The sequence below is a fragment of the Acanthochromis polyacanthus genome, chromosome 13 (genome assembly GCF_021347895.1).
Source record: "Acanthochromis polyacanthus isolate Apoly-LR-REF ecotype Palm Island chromosome 13, KAUST_Apoly_ChrSc, whole genome shotgun sequence".
NCBI lineage: Eukaryota > Metazoa > Chordata > Actinopteri > Pomacentridae > Acanthochromis > Acanthochromis polyacanthus.
In genome coordinates, this window is record NC_067125.1 from 23,947,882 (window position 1) to 23,967,996 (window position 20,115).

At 41.0% G+C, this 20,115-nt stretch overlaps 1 protein-coding gene across 1 annotated transcript in view; it reads right to left on the reverse strand.

The window, feature by feature from the left end:
* Nucleotides 1–6,929: 6,929 nt before the first annotated feature.
* The window catches only part of LOC110966686 (alpha-2-macroglobulin-like), a 50,803-nt gene continuing 37,617 nt past the window's right edge, over nucleotides 6,930–20,115 (reverse strand). Inside the window, exons 26-36 of the mRNA XM_051958131.1 lie at nucleotides 18,248–18,404; nucleotides 17,134–17,208; nucleotides 16,456–16,618; nucleotides 16,180–16,367; nucleotides 15,293–15,505; nucleotides 13,202–13,320; nucleotides 12,976–13,066; nucleotides 12,808–12,876; nucleotides 12,615–12,720; nucleotides 12,499–12,536; nucleotides 6,930–7,187 (exon numbers count right to left, since the gene is read on the reverse strand). Of these exons, the coding sequence (XP_051814091.1) occupies nucleotides 12,502–12,536; nucleotides 12,615–12,720; nucleotides 12,808–12,876; nucleotides 12,976–13,066; nucleotides 13,202–13,320; nucleotides 15,293–15,505; nucleotides 16,180–16,367; nucleotides 16,456–16,618; nucleotides 17,134–17,208; nucleotides 18,248–18,404 (1,216 nt within the window). The 3' untranslated portion in view covers nucleotides 6,930–7,187; nucleotides 12,499–12,501. The remainder of the gene's footprint in view (nucleotides 7,188–12,498; nucleotides 12,537–12,614; nucleotides 12,721–12,807; nucleotides 12,877–12,975; nucleotides 13,067–13,201; nucleotides 13,321–15,292; nucleotides 15,506–16,179; nucleotides 16,368–16,455; nucleotides 16,619–17,133; nucleotides 17,209–18,247; nucleotides 18,405–20,115) is intronic.

Consider the following 20,115-nt stretch of genomic DNA (forward strand, 5'->3'; position numbering starts at 1 on the left):
ATGCTGTGCCCCTGCTAGTTTTGCTTAATAAAAGGCTGTATTGCATTTAAAGAGAAGTGTAATGAGATTATTATAAACCACTGATTCTGCATAGTGGTAAAAAGTTAAGCTGATTGTATGCAGTAAAACTAATGGTTCTAAAGGTTATTTAGTCCAATGAGAATATATAAACATTACCTCTGAGGTTAGTTTTTTCCATACCTCTAAAGCCAACCTAGGAATAGCACCAAGTGCAAGCAGTCATAAGAGGAAAGCTGCCGCTAACAAACGTGAATGATAAATCGATTCTTCGACTTAGAGGGCTGCTTAGTGAGAGAGTATTTATCAAATAAGAGGGGTAAGACGTTTAGATGTAAGGCAGTCAGAACCTAGGCGAGTGTTCCTCGACGCCAGCTTAATTATTCCTGTTAGGTGAAGTTCTAAAAGGCAGATAGAATCTGACCCTTTAAACGGAGAGCTGGACCAGAATTAACCTGAGGCAAGGGTTAAGGAAGGCTAGACTGGCGGACAACAGGAACAAACTACAAATACATCTCAGACACAGGATATTGTTGACTAACCATTCCGAAACGTCCTGCTGCAGCCGCAGAGTTGGGACTTCATCAGGAGCCTCTCCTTCTGGGTCAGACTCTGGGTCGAACTGGTATGGCTGAACTACCGCGTCCCGACGAGCCATGGCTTCACAGTCAACTTTAGCGCGTAGTACCGCTAGCGTAAGCCGCGTCCTCTCCCAGAGAGGGGAGGGGGAGCGGGCGTGGACAGATGCGTTCATTTGCATACCCGGAAGCAGGCCCAGAAACAGCCTGTTCTGAGGAGGGCTGGTGAGAGTGACTTTTTCGACCGCTGAAACTCCGAACAAAGGATGATTTTGGGGAGAACAAACTTAAATACTGTTTTTGGGCTTCTGAGACCTATATGGCGTGACTGAAAAATAGCATAATATGGGACCTTTAAATCTGTTAGGTTAGCTGTGGATGCTGTGTCGCTCTAAGAATTTCCTTTTTTCTTTTCTAAAGGTTGGACAGTGTGTTCAGTGGTAGAGGAGATAAGTAAGCACTGAGCACCTTCTTCAGCATTCATAAAACTCAACAAGCTCTTATCATGGTTGCCACTTTGATATCTCCAGATCATATCACTCAGTCACTTACAAAACAAAGTCACAGCCAGGACTCGGGCCTTCTGTCCTATCTAGAAGTTGTGACGTTCAAATGTCAACAACATAAAGCCAGCCAGTGTATGAAAAATAGGACTTTATTATGGGTTTTATTGGAAATTCGAATGTGTAGTGTAGTAGGTCTGTGTCCAGATAGGAGCTGTATTAGTAAGCAGTCCAAACACAAAAATGATAACAATTTCACAATATTAGATTGCCTTTCTCATGCAAAAACAAACTGTCTGACCTCCCCCTTTATTAATCCCATCTGTTCTAGTGTCTCTGCTTCTTTGAGTCCAGAGGTAATTTAACTCGAAGGGATTTCTATCAATGTAAGCATTCAGTTTTTTGAAGAAAATAGTTCTCCTCTTAACTGAACTGCAGTGTTCCAAGTCAAGTTTGTGTTCAGCAGCTCTTGAAAGATCATGACCCACAGGCCTCCTCTAAGAGAAAACTGAATATGGCAGTCCATGTTTCAGCTTTGAGGCTAATTTAATTCAAATAACTTGCATCTTAGTGCAGACATTTGGCATACAATAGCATCTGCTTATCCAGTTGCCATAGCTAACTTCTTAGCAAACACCTAATGTCTTACACATTCTACCGAGACACAACAACGGTAAAAATAATAGCAAAGCTGTGCGTGATGCCATCTGATACACACGTGGACAAAATTGTTGGTACCCCTCAGTTAAAGAAGGAAAAACCCACAATTCTCACTGAAATCACTTGAAACTCACAAAAGTAACAATAAATAAAAATTTATTGAAAATTAAATAATCAAAATCAGCCATCACTTTTGAATTGTTGATTAACATAATTATTAAAAAAAACAAACTAATGAAATAGGGCTGGACAAAAATGATGGCACCCATAACTTAATATTTTGTTGCACAACCTTTTGAGGCAATCACTGCAATTAAACGATTTCTGTATTTGTCAATGAGCGTTCTGCAGCTGTCAACAGGTATTTTGGCCCACTCCTCATGAGCAAACAGCTCCAGTTGTCTCAGGTTTGATGGGTGTCTTCTCCAAATGGCATGTTTCAGCTCCTTCCACATATGTTCAATGGGATTCAGATCTGGGCTCATAGAAGGCCACTTTAGAATAGTCCAACGCTTTTCTCTCAGCCATTCTTGGGTGTTTTTGGCTGTGTGTTTTGGATGGTTGTCCTGTTGGAAGACCCATGACCTGCGACTGAGACCAAGCTTTCTGACACTAGGCAGCACATTTCTCTCCAGAATGCCTTGATAGTCTTCAGATTTCATCGTACCTTGCACACTTTCAAGACACCCTGTGCCAGATGCAGCAAAGCAGCCCCAAAACATTACTGAGCCTCCTCCATGTTTCACCGTAGGGACAGTGTTCTTTTCTTCGTATGCTTGGTTTTTGAGTCTATGAACATAGAGTTGATGTGCCTTACCAAAAAGCTCCAGTTTGGTCTCATCTGTCCAAAGGACATTCTCCCAGAAGCTTTGTGGCTTGTCAACATGCATTTTTGCAAATTCCAGTCTGGCTTTTTTATGAGTTTTTTTCAGCAGTGGTGTCCTCCTTGGTCGTCTCCCATGAAGTCCACTTTGGCTCAAACAACGACGAATGGTGCGATCTGACACTGATGTACCTTGGCCTTGGAGTTCACCTTTAATTTCTTTGGAGGTTGCTCTGGGCTCTTTGGATACAATTCCAACGATCCGTCTCTTCAATTTGTCATCAATTTTCCTCTTGCGGCCACGTCCAGGGAGGTTGGCTACTGTCCCGTGGGTCTTGAACTTCTGAATAATATGAGCCACTGTTGTCACAGGAACTTCAAGCTGTTTAGAGATGGTCTTATAGCCTTTACCTTTAAGATGTTTGTCTATAATTTTTTTTCGGATGTCCTGGGACAATTCTCTCCTTCGCTTTCTGTTGTCCATGTTCAGTGTGGTACACACCTTTTCACCAAACAGCAGGGTGACTACTTGTCTCCCTTTAAATAGGCAGACTGACTGATTATGAGTTTGGAAACACCTGTGATGTCAATTAAATGACACACCTGAGTTAATCATGTCACTCTGGTCAAATAGTTTTCAATCTTTTATAGAGGTACCATCATTTTTGTCCAGGCCTGTTTCATTAGTTTGTTTTTTTAAATAATTATGTTAATCAACAATTCAAAAGTAATGGCTGTTTTTGATTATTTAATTTTCAATAAATTTTTATTTATTGTTACTTTTGTGAGTTTCAAGTGATTTCAGTGAGAATTGTGGGTTTTTCCTTCTTTAACTGAGGGGTACCAACAATTTTGTCCACGTGTGTAATTGTAAACCCAATTTTCAGTCTGACTAAAGCTCAGGTTTATTTTCCTTCTATCATATTAGCATCTGGACTCTCAGTACCAAAGTGCTTTACTTGCTTGTTTTGCTGTTATTTTTGCTGCATAATGTCAGGCAGATGAAGGACTTATGTCTTGTCTGTACTTGTGGGGGAGTGGCTCTCAACCAGGGAGCCAAAACAATGACTTCAGAAAGGCTAAAGGAGGCTCTTCAATTAGAGGATGGGTGTCAGGTCTCAATGCATCATAATGCTTATCTACACTTGTTACATGATACAGTGTAAAAGCTGCATTAATGATTATTTTAGTTTTAACAATAGATCAGATGATTGTATATGATGTAAAGGATGTTCCTTGTAATGACTAACTTCAAGAATTATCAACCAAAACTACAAGTTCCCTCAGTTCTGCAGAGCACTTTCCTGTATTTCAGCCCATTATTTTGGTTTTATGCCCCAAACCTTGACAGTTTTAGTTGACTCTCACTGCCAGCTTTGATTAAAGCTGCAATGAGCAACTTTTTTCAGCAAAAAGCTTGGAAAAATTGACGGCACACTAAAAAATAAGCCACAAACAACAGACACACAAAGCAAAAAAGCAGCTGGTGCATATATATATATATATATACATATAGTCAGGTCCATAAATATTTGGTCACTGACACAGTTTTCAGCATTTCGCCTCTGTAAACCACCATATTGGATTTGAAATGAAATGATCAAGATGAGCTTTAAGGCCAGATTTTCATTTTTAATTCAGTGGCATTAACATCTAAATCAGCTGAATGGTGTAGTAATTACAACACATTTTAGATGTGTCCTCCACCTTTTTAAGGGACCAAAAGTAATTGGACAATTGGCTGCTCAGCTGCTCCATGGCCAGGTGTGCATTATTCCCTCGATTTCATTGACAATGACAAGATGAAAGGTCTAGAGTTCATTTCATGTGTGGTATTTGCATTTGGAATCTGGTGAATCAGTGAAATGAGCCGTTATTGGCTGAAAAATCAAAAGAAACTCATCAGAGAGATTGCAACAACATACACACGTGGACAAAATTGTTGGTACCCCTCAGTTAAAGAAGGAAAAACCCACAATTCTCACTGAAATCACTTGAAACTCACAAAAGTAACAATAAATAAAAATTTATTGAAAATTAAATAATCAAAATCAGCAATCACTTTTGAATTGTTGATTAACATAATTATTTAAAAAAACAAACTAATGAAATAGGGCTGGACAAAAATGATGGTACCCATAACTTAATATTTTGTTGCACAACCTTTTGAGGCAATCACTGCAATTAAACGATTTCTGTATTTGTCAATGAGCGTTCTGCAGCTGTCAACAGGTATTTTGGCCCACTCCTCATGAGCAAACAGCTCCAGTTGTCTCAGGTTTGATGGGTGTCTTCTCCAAATGGCATGTTTCAGCTCCTTCCACATATGTTCAATGGGATTCAGATCTGGGCTCATAGAAGGCCACTTTAGAATAGTCCAACGCTTTTCTCTCAGCCATTCTTGGGTGTTTTTGGCTGTGTGTTTTGGATGGTTGTCCTGTTGGAAGACCCATGACCTGCGACTGAGACCAAGCTTTCTGACACTAGGCAGCACATTTCTCTCCAGAATGCCTTGATAGTCTTCAGATTTCATCGTACCTTGCACACTTTCAAGACACCCTGTGCCAGATGCAGCAAAGCAGCCCCAAAACATTACTGAGCCTCCTCCATGTTTCACCGTAGGGACAGTGTTCTTTTCTTCGTATGCTTGGTTTTTGAGTCTATGAACATAGAGTTGATGTGCCTTACCAAAAAGCTCCAGTTTGGTCTCATCTGTCCAAAGGACATTCTCCCAGAAGCTTTGTGGCTTGTCAACATGCATTTTTGCAAATTCCAGTCTGGCTTTTTTATGAGTTTTTTTCAGTAGTGGTGTCCTCCTTGGTCGTCTCCCATGAAGTCCACTTTGGCTCAAACAACGACGAATGGTGCGATCTGACACTGATGTACCTTGGCCTTGGAGTTCACCTTTAATTTCTTTGGAGGTTGCTCTGGCCTCTTTGGATACAATTCCAACGATCCGTCTCTTCAATTTGTCATCAATTTTCCTCTTGCGGCCACGTCCAGGGAGGTTGGCTACTGTCCCGTGGGTCTTGAACTTCTGAATAATATGAGCCACTGTTGTCACAGGAACTTCAAGCTGTTTAGAGATGGTCTTATAGCCTTTACCTTTAAGATGTTTGTCTATCATTTTTTTTTCGGATGTCCTGGGACAATTCTCTCCTTCGCTTTCTGTTGTCCATGTTCAGTGTGGTACACACCTTTTCACCAAACAGCAGGGTGACTACTTGTCTCCCTTTAAATAGGCAGACTGACTGATTATGAGTTTGGAAACACCTGTGATGTCAATTAAATGACACACCTGAGTTAATCATGTCACTCTGGTCAAATAGTTTTCAATCTTTTATAGAGGTACCATCATTTTTGTCCAGGCCTGTTTCATTAGTTTGTTTTTTAAAATAATTATGTTAATCAACAATTCAAAAGTGATGGCTGTTTTTGATTATTTAATTTTCAATAAATTTTTATTTATTGTTACTTTTGTGAGTTTCAAGTGATTTCAGTGAGAATTGTGGGTTTTTCCTTCTTTAACTGAGGGGTACCAACAATTTTGTCCACGTGTGTAAGGTGTTGCCGAAGCAACTGTTTGCCACATTTTTAAAAAGAAGAAACACACTGGTCACCAAAAGACCCAGAAGAAAATGGAAAACCATTGTGATGGATGAATGAAGAAACTTTTTCCTGGTCAAGAAAAACCCCTTCACAACAGTTGGTCAGATCAAGAACACCTCAAGGAGGTTGGCATATCTGTGTCAGAGTCAGCAATGAAGAGAACCAGGGACCAAACCCAGCGTCTGGTGATGTCTATGGGTTCAAGACTTCAGACTGTTTTTGACTGCAAAGGATTTGCTACCAAATATTAAAAGAGACATTTTGATTTATGATTATTTTAGTTTGTCCAAATACTTTTGGTCACATAAAAAGGTGGAGGGCACAGAAAATGTGTTGCAATTCCTGCACAGTTCACCTGATTTGGATGTAAATACCCCCAAATTAAAGCTAAGTGTCTGCACTTAAATTCTGATTGTTTCATTTCAAATCCATTGTGGTGGTGTACAGAACCAAACATTGTGTCAATGTTTAAATATTTATGGATCTGACTGTGGAAGATTTATCAGTTAAAGAGCATGCTACTATTGACTGTGACTGTTTGCTAATATGTTATGCTGTAAACTGACTAATCTAAAAACGTAACACATTTTTCTTTTCTAAACATTCTGAAACTGTACAGCGCAAGTTTAGTTGCATAACTTTGTTTCTGGCTGGTGGATAAAATACATAAGTAAACTCTACTGTAAAATTTTAAAGCTGTACTGGCAGATGAAATGGTGGAAAAACAGAGACCCGTGATCACATCATTTTGTTTATTTATTTATTTATTTATTTTTTGTCTTTTCTTGATGCTTGAAATTCATGTTGAACACCAACAGCAGTTACACAGCTGTGTGGGGTTTGTGACAGAATACTAACAGCCAATTATGTTACACTGTTTGTATATGTTAATGAGACATGCAATGTAGGGAAATGGGATCTTTAATGAAATGCTGGTTTTAACATCGTACTGGATTCAGTGATGACCTCAGGACTGATCCCGCATCTCTCCTCAAGCTGCAAAAAAAAAGAAAAGAACCGAAAGCAACAATAAATAACTCACTCAAGAATGACATTAGTCCTTGGCTTAAACTCAATTTTAAAAAAATTAATTGATTTTTAAAATGCAATGCATGCATATAAAGGCTTCTACACATTGATTTCAACAACCCTTTAAGTTCACAGCTTGCTACACTGTACGACATGAATCTAATAATTTTTGGGTATGACGTGAAGTTTGCTCTGTGCAGATTGCACGATGAAAACGCAGCTGAATCACAGCCTACCATGTATGTGAGTCGACATGAATGTGCAAGAATAAAACGTCACAAGCATGCACCGTCCATCCATGAAAAATAAACGACTGAAGCATAAATGGAGCATGAACAGAGCCCTCGAACTCGTGACAATTATGTGTTTGTGTGTGTTTGCTAACAGCTAATGTCAGGTTATTAACCTGGGAGCTGCAATTCTGCCGCTATATTCTTCTATGCTTCGTCCTTTTTATGTCCAGCTGCGGTACCAGCTGGAGGACACGTCAAAAAGGCTTCTGCTGCCACAACTCTGCTAGGCTGTCTTCTTTGTTTAAATCCCACATACAGTGAATCCCTTGTCTATCACGGGAGTTGCGTTCCAGACCCTCCTGCGATAGACAAAAATCCGCGAAGTAGCTACATATTAAGGTCATGCGATTCGGTATCCATACATAATACTATGCGCAGCGATCAGACATCAGTGTGAAACACATAAGGCCAGATACTGAATACCCCTATACACAGGGGAGACAGAGGAGACTGATGCTAATCAGAGCCCAGCACTGTACGCTACGTATTTTACTTTACAATATGTGAAGTTTTTCAATTCAAATGAAATTGTGGTTGACAGTTGAATCAATGAATAGACATATGCGTGTTTAGAATGTAAAAAAAAGAAAAGAAAATGGGACATATAGAAAAAAGTGATTTTGATGATTTAAACCCTGGATTTTGTTGTTGTTTTTTTTCCATTGTATGGCACATAACAACAGCATTAGTAGTTCAAGGAGTTTCAGAAAGTTGCTTCATTCTGTTTTCATTATTTTTGGGTCTGATAAATGGTGTAATTTTGATGGTTCTTTTTATAGGAATATACATACATACATATATATATATATATATATATATATATATATATATATATATATATATATATATATATATAATAAATTAAATTTATCATTAAGTTATTCGAAGACAGATATTTTTGCTTAAGTTATTCCTGCTCCAAGGAGGTGGAGCCTCGACGGAGTAAAAATTTAAACCACAAAAATGTTTGTTTCATTTCTATTTATCTGCACTTTCCAACTATCTGCTACATTCACAGATGACTGAAAAGTCAAAATGCATTTATAGCAATTATATTCAACATTTTTAAGGCTTTTTCTGAACTCAAGCACTGTGTTGGAAAGTGGTCTATTATGGGATAGCTACACCGATAGCTGTTAGCAGGACTGTCGTAGCTAACGTTAGCTGTGGTGCTAACTAGGGATGAGCAGGACTAGTCGTTTAATCATTTAACCGCCTACTAATTTATTAAACGTTTAGTATTTTACTAGTCGGTTAAATGCTGCATTAAGCATCATGCACCTTGTCCCCGACCAGGCGTCGCCATGCAGCTCTACGTTCGGGCGTGCGCCGCACGCTCGTCCTGTCTGGGCTACCTGGTTGATCCTGCCAGTAGCATATGCTTGTCTCTTTTTTCAACCCCCGCTATCCCCCTCATCATTAGCGGTGTTTTGACCACTCCAGCTACAACCACCACGACCCTTCCTGCCACACCGAAGCAAAGCATGGGCTCCAGTATGTGCTGCTCGTGGACTGTCATGGCACACCGACCCACTGCCGTTACGCACAGACGCAGCGGCACTTTCTGTCTCAGTGGACGACTGAACATCTTCATCAGAGGGTGAATATTCCTCTTCAGAATATGAGTAAGCCATTACTTGACAAAGTACTTAGTCAGCGTTGACCAGACCTCTCGGTACGGTGTAGCTTAGCCGCGCAAGACAACCCACGGCAACGAATTTAATTCTCTGCCAGGGTGGGTGTAGTTACCCTCCATAAGGCTCGAGGCTGGATTCTCCTAAAACTGGCCGGACGAATCACCATGAAGTGTAGAGTCAGAAGGCGGGCGTAACTAAGTGATGACAGATTCTGACAGAAACAACCGGCGCACAATAAACAGTAATCTTTTGACTCGGCTTTGGCCACAGCCCTTAAAGATTTGAAGCTAAAATTCAACTTGAAAGATAAACAAAGGACGGCACTGAAGTGTTTCATTGAGAAGAAAGACGTATTTGGACTTATGCTGATGGGATATGGCAAATCCTTAATATACCAGTTGGCTCCGCTGGTTGGGAAGCTAATGGGACTTAGCCACAATTCGCCGGTGCTCTAGGAACTACGTCAGCCTATTCGTTGCGCTGATTGGTTGTATACCTACCCAATTGCTGCAGAGTGATTTGAAAGACAACCTTTTAGCCCGCCTCCCTCCCTAGCGAGCGTTCCTAGACCCTTGTGCCTTCAGAACATGGGTCTAGCGCGGCTAGGCTAGGTACGGTGAGTTTTCTCACTCTAAAATGTGCCGTCTTGCGCTCTGATACGCTCCGACGGCGAGTCTCGTCTCCTCGGTTTTCAAACTCTGTAAACTCCAAAACTTTGAAAGAAAACACGCCCACAACTGATGCTCAGATTGAAGTTCCAGATGTCTGCCATCTCCCGGTGTACAGTACATGAGGCACACGAGGCAGTATATTTGAAGCTATGGCTTGTTATGTTCAGCAATGTTGCTTGTTGCAATATTGCGACTTTGGCGCTTAAAGGGTTAAATTGCAAGTTTTCCGAACCGACTAGTCGCCAATAAAATTAGCGACTAGTCGGTTTGGAAATTAGTCGAAATTCCCATCCCTAGTGCTAACAGCAACATGTTTTACCATCTGCTTGAAGTAATGCGGTGATCAGAAAACTCTTTGTTGTACAATTTGCACACAACCACGCTTTTATCAAAGCTGCCATCGGGAAGATTTTTACAGGAAAACTTTCTGCCCAACAAACTCAATCTCGTCTTCCTTCACGGTTCACCAGTGCCTGTGCTTCCTGTGCTTCTTCTTCACGGCTCCAAACAGACTTTAGGTTCATTACCGCCACCTACTGGGCTGGAGTGTTCATCGGTGTTACTGGTGTGCCAGAAATGACGAAACTGACGAGGGTGCAATTAAGTGCGTTGTTATTTTTAATGAGTTATTTTTTCTGTAAGTAATTAATCGAAATTAACACGTTAAAGTCGCAGCCCTAATATATATATATACACACACACACATATATATATATATATATATATATATACACTGCTCAAAAAATTAAAGGAACACTTTGAAAATACATCATATTTCACTACGGGGAAAAAAACGAACTGGATATTAGCATTGATATGGACTGGATAATGTGTTAGGAATGAAAAGTGCCACACTGTTTGATGGGAATGAAAATTATCAACTCCCCAGGATGGCTAAATTCAAGACACCCCAAAATCAAAGTGAAAAACTGATGTGGCAGGCTGGTCCATCTTGCTGAAATTCCTTGGCAGCAACTCAAAATGGTATTCAGTAATTTGTATGGCCTCCATGTGCTTGTATGCATGACTGACGATGCCAGGACAAGCTCTGAATGAGACGACAGATGGTGTCCTGGGGTATCTCCTCCCAGAACTAGACCAGGGCATCGCTGAGCTCCTGGACAGTCTGAGGAGCAACCTGATGGTGTTGGATGGAACAAAACATAATGTTCCAAAGGTGTTCTATTGGATTCAAGTCATGTGAGCATGGGGGCCAGCTAACGTCATCAGTTCCTTCGTCCTCCAGGAACTGCATGAGTTCTCTTACCACATAAGACTGGGCATTGTCATGCACCAGAAGGAATCCAGGACCACTGCACCAATGTAGGGTCTGACAATGGGTCAAAGGATTTCATCCTGATACCTAATGGCAGTCAGAGTGCCATTGTCCAGCCTGTAGAGGTCTGTGCGTCCCTCCATGGATATGCCTCCCCACACCATCACTGACCCACCACCAAACCGGTCACACTGAACAATGTTACAGGCAGCATAACGTTCTCCACGGCTTCTCCAGACCCTTTCATGCCTGTCACATGCCCTCAGGGTGAACCTGCTCTCATCTGTGAAAAGCACAGGGCACCAGTGGTGGACTTGCAAATTCCTGTGTTCTATGGCAAATGCCAGCCCAGCTCCACAGTGCCAGTCAGCGAGCACAGCGGGTACTAGAGGACACTGGGCCCTCAGACCACTCTCATTACATCTCTTTCTGATTGTTTGATCAGAGACATTCACACCAGTGGTCTGCTGGAGGTCATTTTGTAGAGCTATTGCAGTGCTCATCCTGTTCCTCCTTGCACAAAGGAGCAGATACCTGTCCTGCTGATCGGTTGAGGACCTTCGACAGCCCTGTCAAGCTCCATGCGCCTTAGAATGTGCTGGGAGACACAGCAAACCTTCTGGCAATGGAATGCATTGATGTGCCGTCCTGGAGGAGTTGGACTGTCTGTGGAACCTCTGTAGGGTCCAGGTATCACCTCATGCTACCAGACGTGACACTTACTCTAGCCAAATGCAAAACTAGTGAAAAACAGTCAGAAAAAATTAGGAAGGAAAAAAATGTCAGTGGCCTTCACCTGTAAACTCATTCCTGTTTTGGGGGTTGTCTCATTGTTACCCCTCTAGTGCATCTGTTGTTAATTTTATGAACACCAAAGCAGGTGAAACTGACTAAAAAGCCCCTCAGTTACTTACTTGACCAGATCAGTGTCCCACATGTTTCACTGATTTGATGCAATACTTAGATTAAAAAGTGTTCCTTTAATTTTTTTGAGCAGTGTATATATATATATATATATATATATATATATATACATATATATATATTTATATATACCTAGTGGTTAGTTAGTCGGTGCAGGTCGCAGCAGCGGTCACACTGTGAGACGATCACCACAAAGAATTTTATCACAGCTAGTCTTTGGTCACAAGACCATGACAGTGGCTTTGAACCTGTTTCGGTGCAATGTAGGACCACCAATTTAGAGCCAAGACCAAAGATATAGCCATGATTCTCTCATGAATGTTATCTTTCATTTGGGATGGCTGAAAATTGCACAGTGTGTAGAGGTATTTAGACAGATCTCTCAGTGTGAACTGAAGACATGATTTAACATTAAAAAAAGAGAGCATTTTTTACAATTTTTCAAAGAAATGTTGTGATGTGATTTCAGTTTGTTACCTTTTAATGATAGGTATATTCTATCTCAGCATGGTCACCTGAGGAAAAGAAAAGCATTAGTAAAAAAAATTACTATCCAAAACGTTTAAAATGTGGTTTAGGAATGTTGGTTTTACTTGGCTCGTAGTAGTCATAGATCTTGACCACAGCAGGCTTCAGGTTCTGCCCCGGAATGTCCTCTATGAGCTCCAAGGTGTAGAAGATGGTTGTGTTCTGTGGTAACTGAAGAGAATAGAAAAAACAGACAACACAATCAGCACCAAATTCAAAGACCATCATGTAGATTTCTACACTGTGGATTTCTCCCACCTCTCTAATGTACACCTGAACGCCACCATCCTTTTGTTCAACATGGTCCACCAGTACGGCACCTTTGAGCTGTGAGGAGATGATATTCTTATTCTCATCATCACTGTCAACATGACTGTCACATTCTCACACACGTTTATTTAGGTGAAAGTCATTGTAAGAACTCACCTTCCTCAAAGACTCTGATTCTGGGACAAATCCAGAGAGTACTTGGATATCCAGGATCACCATGTTTGTACTGCTTTCCTTTCCATTGTATCTGTAATGGAACCACAAGAATGTGATGTTACCTGATGAACTGTATGAAAAGAGGCTTTTTAATCGACCTACTGGTGCTCACTGGTGGATACTAAATTCCTCCATCTCATCTGCATCCTGCTTCTTGACTACTTACTGGACCTTGAGCTTCAGAATCAACTTGGGTCTGACCCCAGTGGAGTTGACCTCTGTGGTAGCCTCCACACTGAAATCACTGGACTGAGGAGGAGGTGGGACATTGTAGAGAAAAGAAATCTGGGAGGTAGGAAACCAAGAAAGGTTTGAGATTCATGAGCAATCAACAAAAGCATCAAGCAGAGAAGCACAGGGATTGCTGGTATAAATGGGCTAATAGGGCTAAGCCCTCCTTGGCCAACACAAAAAAGATGAGAAAATTATTTTTTAAATAACCTACAACAGATTGTTTTAAGTTTAGGTGAAAACAAAGGTAGCTACAGCACCAATCAGTCAAAAGAAAAACATAGAATATCTCTAAATGGGCTTATTTTTTTACAGCCCCAGCAGATACAGTTTGCTTTCATTCATTTCATTCTTGTAAGTGATTGACAGGTGTCATGTCCCGCCCCCATGATTTACTGATCATTTGGGCTAACTTCAGTCAGCCCACAGGCCTTGACTTTGACCAATAGCAGCGAGCTGACGCAGCGGTGCTGCTATTTGTGCCAGAGTTGGGAAGGAGGGAGAAAAGGTTAAGCTATGGCGGGCGTTAGCACGAACGAGGTGGATTATTTGCTTTCATGTCCATTTTCCTCAATGTCTTTGGAGGAAAAGCTGGAAGTTAAGAGAGTGGGATCACATCGGCCGTCGATGTGAGCTTCTTTTCAAATAAGGTAGGCCCATGTTGACCTGTTAAAGGACTGTGACACTTTGTTTTTGCTGAGGTCATCTGTTGTACTGAAGACATGTTTTGCACTACATGTCGCCAAACAGTTGTAATAAGAGAGTTGCAGCAGGCTATCTGTGGGCAGTCGTTGCAATTGGAACATGTTTTATAGTGGTGTGTGTGTGTGTGTGTGTGTGTGTGTGTGTGTGTGTGTGTGAGTGAGAGAGTGAGAGAGAGTGTTGATGTAGAACACTAAAAAAGTATAATGTACCTGTAATTGATCTAACTGTGTGTATCATAGGTGATGTTGCTTTTGCAGCTGTGTTAACCATTTAATCGGTATTATGCATTTGTTAGCCCACCCAACAAATTTCACCACCAGCCGCTACTGGAGAAGCATAAGTGTAGATTTCAGTGGGGATTCTTCAGCTTCAATATTTAGTCAGTGTATCTTTGTCTGGTGCTAGCAGAAACAAAAATAGCAGTCAGGGCTTTTATTTTGAAAAAAAAACAGGAAAAGTCACTTGTACGCTGAAAAAATATTCTGGGTAAAAAGAAACAACCTAAATGTAAAAATAACTAATGTGAAATTACTAGGGCTGGACCCGAATATCCGAATATTCGGTCTTGACGGTGGTATACTGATATTAATTTTGAGATCTGAATATTTGTCCCCACCCCCGATGATGTCGCATGAACGGTATTTGCCCAATGTGTCCCCACGTCAGATGTTACTAATATTCGCCTCCCTGCTGCCGCCCCCCTCCACCTGTTGGACGTTACAGAGCGGACCGAATATTCGGATATTCGTCATTAATAGGGCCCGAATATCCGGAGCCCAAAAACTGCTATTCGGGCCAGCCCTTGAAATTGCACACAACATTAAACTGGTGGAATGACCAACATCTGTAGGTCAACAGAATCCACCAAATAATGTTAGCAATTTAAAAGCTTGATCTAATTTAATACATTAGAATATTGATCTTGGATCCAGACATTTAATTAAGGAGTGAAAATAGTTGCTTGAGTCACATTTTAGAGTGTCGATACAACATGTGGATATGTTTAGAATGTGCAGAAAGATCTAAAAGCCATTCATTAATGAATTAAAATGCTGTAAGGTTGGCCTGCTGAGTTCTTTCAGTGAATTTACCATTTTAATGACACCACTTCCTGTATGCAAATGTTCCACCATAACAACAGCATTTTGCAGGGGACCCTTTGCTGCATCCTGGACTTGGCACCACCTGACATGAATGTGATTGGCTTACAGAAACACAAACTAGCCAGAGCAGAACAATTGAGGTTCAGTCAGACCATTCTCCAGCACTGACCCAGTGCTGCGGCGATTGGTTTGGCTACGTGAGTCGACTGTTCACTGACCTGCACTGAAACACATGCAGTGCCCTGCACCTCCAGGTTGAAATTTCCTGTCATGTCCTGTAGGACACTCTCCTGGTGGAGCAGTCTGTTGTCCTGAGTCACATTAAACATCAGCTGTTCACTGGGAGACTGGACTTTCACTGCGCTTGAACCATGAGGACTGAACACCAGAGTGGCGTAGAGAGCCAGAGCCTGAAGAGCCACCACCGTGTCCTACAACACACAGACACAAAACAGCAGCTGTTATTAATACTGTAAGTTCATATAAATGTAAACATTGCATATGTGTCAGGATCCCTGCTCCAGCCTCTTGTCTGCTGGTTTAACACATTTAAAACAGCCGCTGTACTAAAGTGTTTTCCAGGGTAGGGTCAACTGAAACCCAGAGGAACAAATATTTTCCCTGCACCAGTAAAAAACACAAATAAATATGTGACTGACATTACAAATGAACCTAAGTAGTACAAATATTAGGAGGGTTAAGGTCCTCTGATTTGTACTTGTAGATGGTCTGTAACACTTCTGTTGTCCTGGATACATCAAGTAGAAAAGATATGAGTAACTCTGTTGTTCTGTCAAACCAATACATTTTCTGATTAATGGAAGGATGGGAGAATTAGTTTCTAGGCTGAAACAAATCAAACCATTTCATGATGTAAAATGTGTAAAAGTTCACTAAATCAGTTGAAAGCTACATTAAACAAGGAAGTTTCTCAAGAAAAGTTGGCATTTTGGAGATAATTGGTTTTCACAAGCCGGACCAGCAAAGCTTCCATTCAGGGTCTCAGCTGGTCTCTGACAGGTAAATAAACATGGTTTTCATAATGTTTGTCTCAGACTCTGTCCACATCAAAGTCCTGCTTTTGGCCATTCAAGCTGTGCAGTACCTGTGTGGAGGAGAAGCCTCCATAATAGTTCTGCTGCGTCGTCAACCACCTCACGATGCCCGAGGCGTAGCCCAGATCTTCATTAGTCGGGGAGGCGCTGAGTGTGGCCATCAGCACATAGGAGCTGATCTCCACAGACAGAGAGGCTGATGTTTCTGCTGCTCTCTGAGACCAATGCAAGAAACCCCCTAAAAGCAAACATCCACAAACACACACAGAGTAAGTGACAGTCACAGTAACAAAGCCTGAAAGATTTCCTGCATGAGGATAATTTACCTTGTTTGATTGCAACTTTGTCAAGGTGAGCCAGAAGGAGACCACGGGTCTCCATGTCTCCTGCCAGGGTGAAGACATACGCCATCAGAGCTGTGGTGTAGGTGTTGCTCAAATTACTGATGGACTCCTTGAGGCACGACAGGCTCTTCTCCACCACAGGATTCTTCAACAGATTAAAAGGAAACATATCAACCTTTTAGGGCAGATAAGTGGTAAATTAAAGTGTTTACTTTGTGTTTGATTACTATGGTAACTAAATCTGATATTCCAGGAAACTTTAGGCAAAGAGCTCCAATGGATGATGGTGACAGCACTACACTAACCAGGGACTGGGCAGCTTGTAGAAGAAATAAGTTATGAAATGGACCAGTACAAAATAAAACACTTCACTGGATTGTTGCGAGGACATTTGAAACTAGTCAGAAAACTCTCAAGCATCTTGGAACTGAAGGGATTTTGTCTGAGAGGTGTCAAAAATGTCAATGAGCCTGCAGCGGACAGTTGTACAACGTTATGTTAAAGGGGGCAATACCAGCTGTTGAGGGTAAAGGTATACTAACTCCTCCCAATGAAATACAAATACTACATTGACTGATGTTTTTGTTAAATAAATGATTGAAAAATGTATGTATTCTGTGTTGTTTTCCAACAGATGACCTTTACCTCTAGACTACTGACCTTTGCAGACACATTCGTTTCCAAGAAGGCAGCAGTGATGTACGCACTGAGAGTCACCTCATCAGACACACTGCCCTGTACAGAGAACATGGTACAGACTTTGTCATCAATGTATTTGCCAATTTCAAGGACATTATCCCAAAAGTCATTTTGAACACTGTTTATTGCATATTGCAGACCGGTAGTTGTGTCACAGATGATGGAGACTTGCAATAACTTTGTGAGTCCTACAGAGCTGTTGCATGTTCAGACAGAAGTCATGTTGACAGAGGTGAAACGTGCAAAATCTAACTTGACTGCTTCAGTAGAAGGCAACTGGATGTTTATTGGGTCTCAGGTCATTACAAGCTTGAATTTTCTGCATTTTCCTAAATGTCCACTTGGGGAGGTTTACTCCAAAAGTGAGTCAATCCCCATACACCCCAAAATTAAAATGTTCAATTTCACACCAGTATAAACATTTTACAGTTGGGTTCAAAAAGTCTTCTGGTCTTGTTCGCTTAATTTTTCCCATTTTTCACATCAGTACAAAGGCTTCACTGTCCAGAACTCAGCCATTTACTTTGTAATAATTCTCAAAAATATGTACAATAAAGGGGTGCAGTCATTGGACAGTCCATAGTCCACAGACATTTCTATGGAACACCTCAGGTCCACTCACACTCCACATAGTTGCTGATGTTTGAATTAGCCAGGAGTTATGAAGAGTCACCTGTTATCACCACACTGAGCTAAAAACAGCTCAGAAATCCTATGGGTGACATCACAGATGGTCTGTCCATCTGTAAATACATTGGTTAGAACCGAGGAACCATCTTGGATGGGAGGTAAAATGTCTTCAAGAACCTAAATAAAGTACAGTTACCTTCGACTTAAGCACTTAGGATCACCATGATGACCTGGAGGACTGAACATCTATCTACACACCTTGAGAGGGAATCAGCTCATACTGAAAATCACTGCCTGCTTGTTGCAAATGTGATCCAGACAGGTGTTATTTGCTATAGATCCATGAATAAAGGGGAGCTTATTCAGGTTCTTCTACAGCAAGATGTTCCTCTGTGAAAATCACCCTTTCTGTTCTGTACAAACTCGACAGGGACCATCATCTTACCTTCATTCTGTTGTTGAAAAGTTTTCCTGACATTTCAAAACAACCATTTTCTTGTTGCTTCGATTCCAGCCACTTCCTGGTCTGTTCAATGGTTGTGGGATCGATGTAGATGAATGATTTTGCTTTGGCAAAAGATCTCAACACAAAAGCAGTCAGCCTAAGAAAACACATAAAGTTACAAAGATGTGTGCAGACTTACACGATGCTGACAAAAGTGTAGTTCAAATAATTGAATTCAGGTGTTCCAATAACTTCCATGGTCACAAGCATATAAAATCTAGCACCTAGGCATGCAGACTGCTTCTACAAACATTTGAGAAAGAATGAGTCACTCTCAGGAGCTCAGTGAATTCAAGTGTGGTACTGTGATAGGTTGCCACTTGTGCAATAAGTCCATTTATGAAATTTTCTCAGTACTAAATATTCAACTGTCAACTGTAAGTGGTATTATAACCAGGGCTGTCAAAATTAATGTGTTAACACGGATCAATCCATCATCATGATTAATCCGATTAAATATTTTTAACGCAATTAATGCATCTGCAGTGCAGAATGACTCAAAATCCCTGAAACATCTCCGGCAATGCATTTCAGGCAGTTTGTGCAAGTAGACTTGCCATTGCAAATCCGGTTGCGCATGCACAAATGAGCAGTTGATCCGGTAGTGGCAGAACCAAGCAACTTCCACTACTGCCTTCAATGCTTTACATGTCACTTTGTGATGTATGGCTTGGATGCAGCTACTCGGCCATGGAAACCCATTCCATAAAGCTCTCTATGCACTGTTCTCGAGCTAATCTGAAGTCCACATAAAATCTGGAGGTCTGTAGCTATTGACTCTGCAGAAAGTTGGCAATTTCTGTGCACTGTGTGTCTCAGCATCCGCTGACCCTGCTCTGCGATTTTATGTGACCTGCCACTTCGTGGCTGAGTTGCTGTTGTTCCAAATTTCTTTGACTGTTTTATAATTACTGCTGTCAAACAATGATGAATTTTAATCAGATTAATCACAGGGTTGTTGTGGATTAATTTTGATTAATCACAATTACATATCATTCATTTTAAACCTAGACTAATCACGTTTCATTTTGCATACACAAACAGACTCAAGAAAGAAGCAAACAGATGCTCTAAAGGTGTTTATGAAACTAACACATGCTTCGTGTTAATGTGGTATTTTAAGCTGTAAGTGCTTTGGTGAAAAGAAAACTCCTTCCTACAGAGTGTGCATATTACTGGATGTCGGTCGACTGCTCCGTCTTGGGATTTTTTTGTATTCAAATTTCCTACCGAGAGGGCCAACATGCTGTTTATTAGGGCCTGACCACTGGCACGGTAAGCAGTAGGGTCCCACTGATTTATCGGCCGGCCGATTAAATTGGCCGATTACAGCCCTTTTTAAAATAATCATCATCAGCCAGAGTTTTGCCAATTAAACACCGATATAGTCTTAATTTCTCATAAAACAGTAAATGCTGTTAAGTGTTGGAATTGCACAGAATGATGTCCTTGCGCCATTTAAGCTACAGCCAGGCAACATTACAGGAGTGGGCTGAGCCGCCAGGTTTGTAAGTTAAGCTATTTGGTGTATTGCACAAAAACATTCACTCAAGTGATGCACTGTAGAGCTGTCACGACTGGAATAAACATACATTTACTGCAGCAAATGTTGGCTGTAAACAGAAAAACCCCCAACAAGAAACAAGATGGTGGTGCGCACAGACGCAGTGGCTCAAAACTTTTCTTTGTTATTGCCCAATTTTATATTTATTCATACGAATCCTACCTACAACCAAAATGATCTTTTGATCAAAGGTCTACAGTGTAATCAGGCTGTTACAAGTCAATTTTTGCACTTGCACAATATA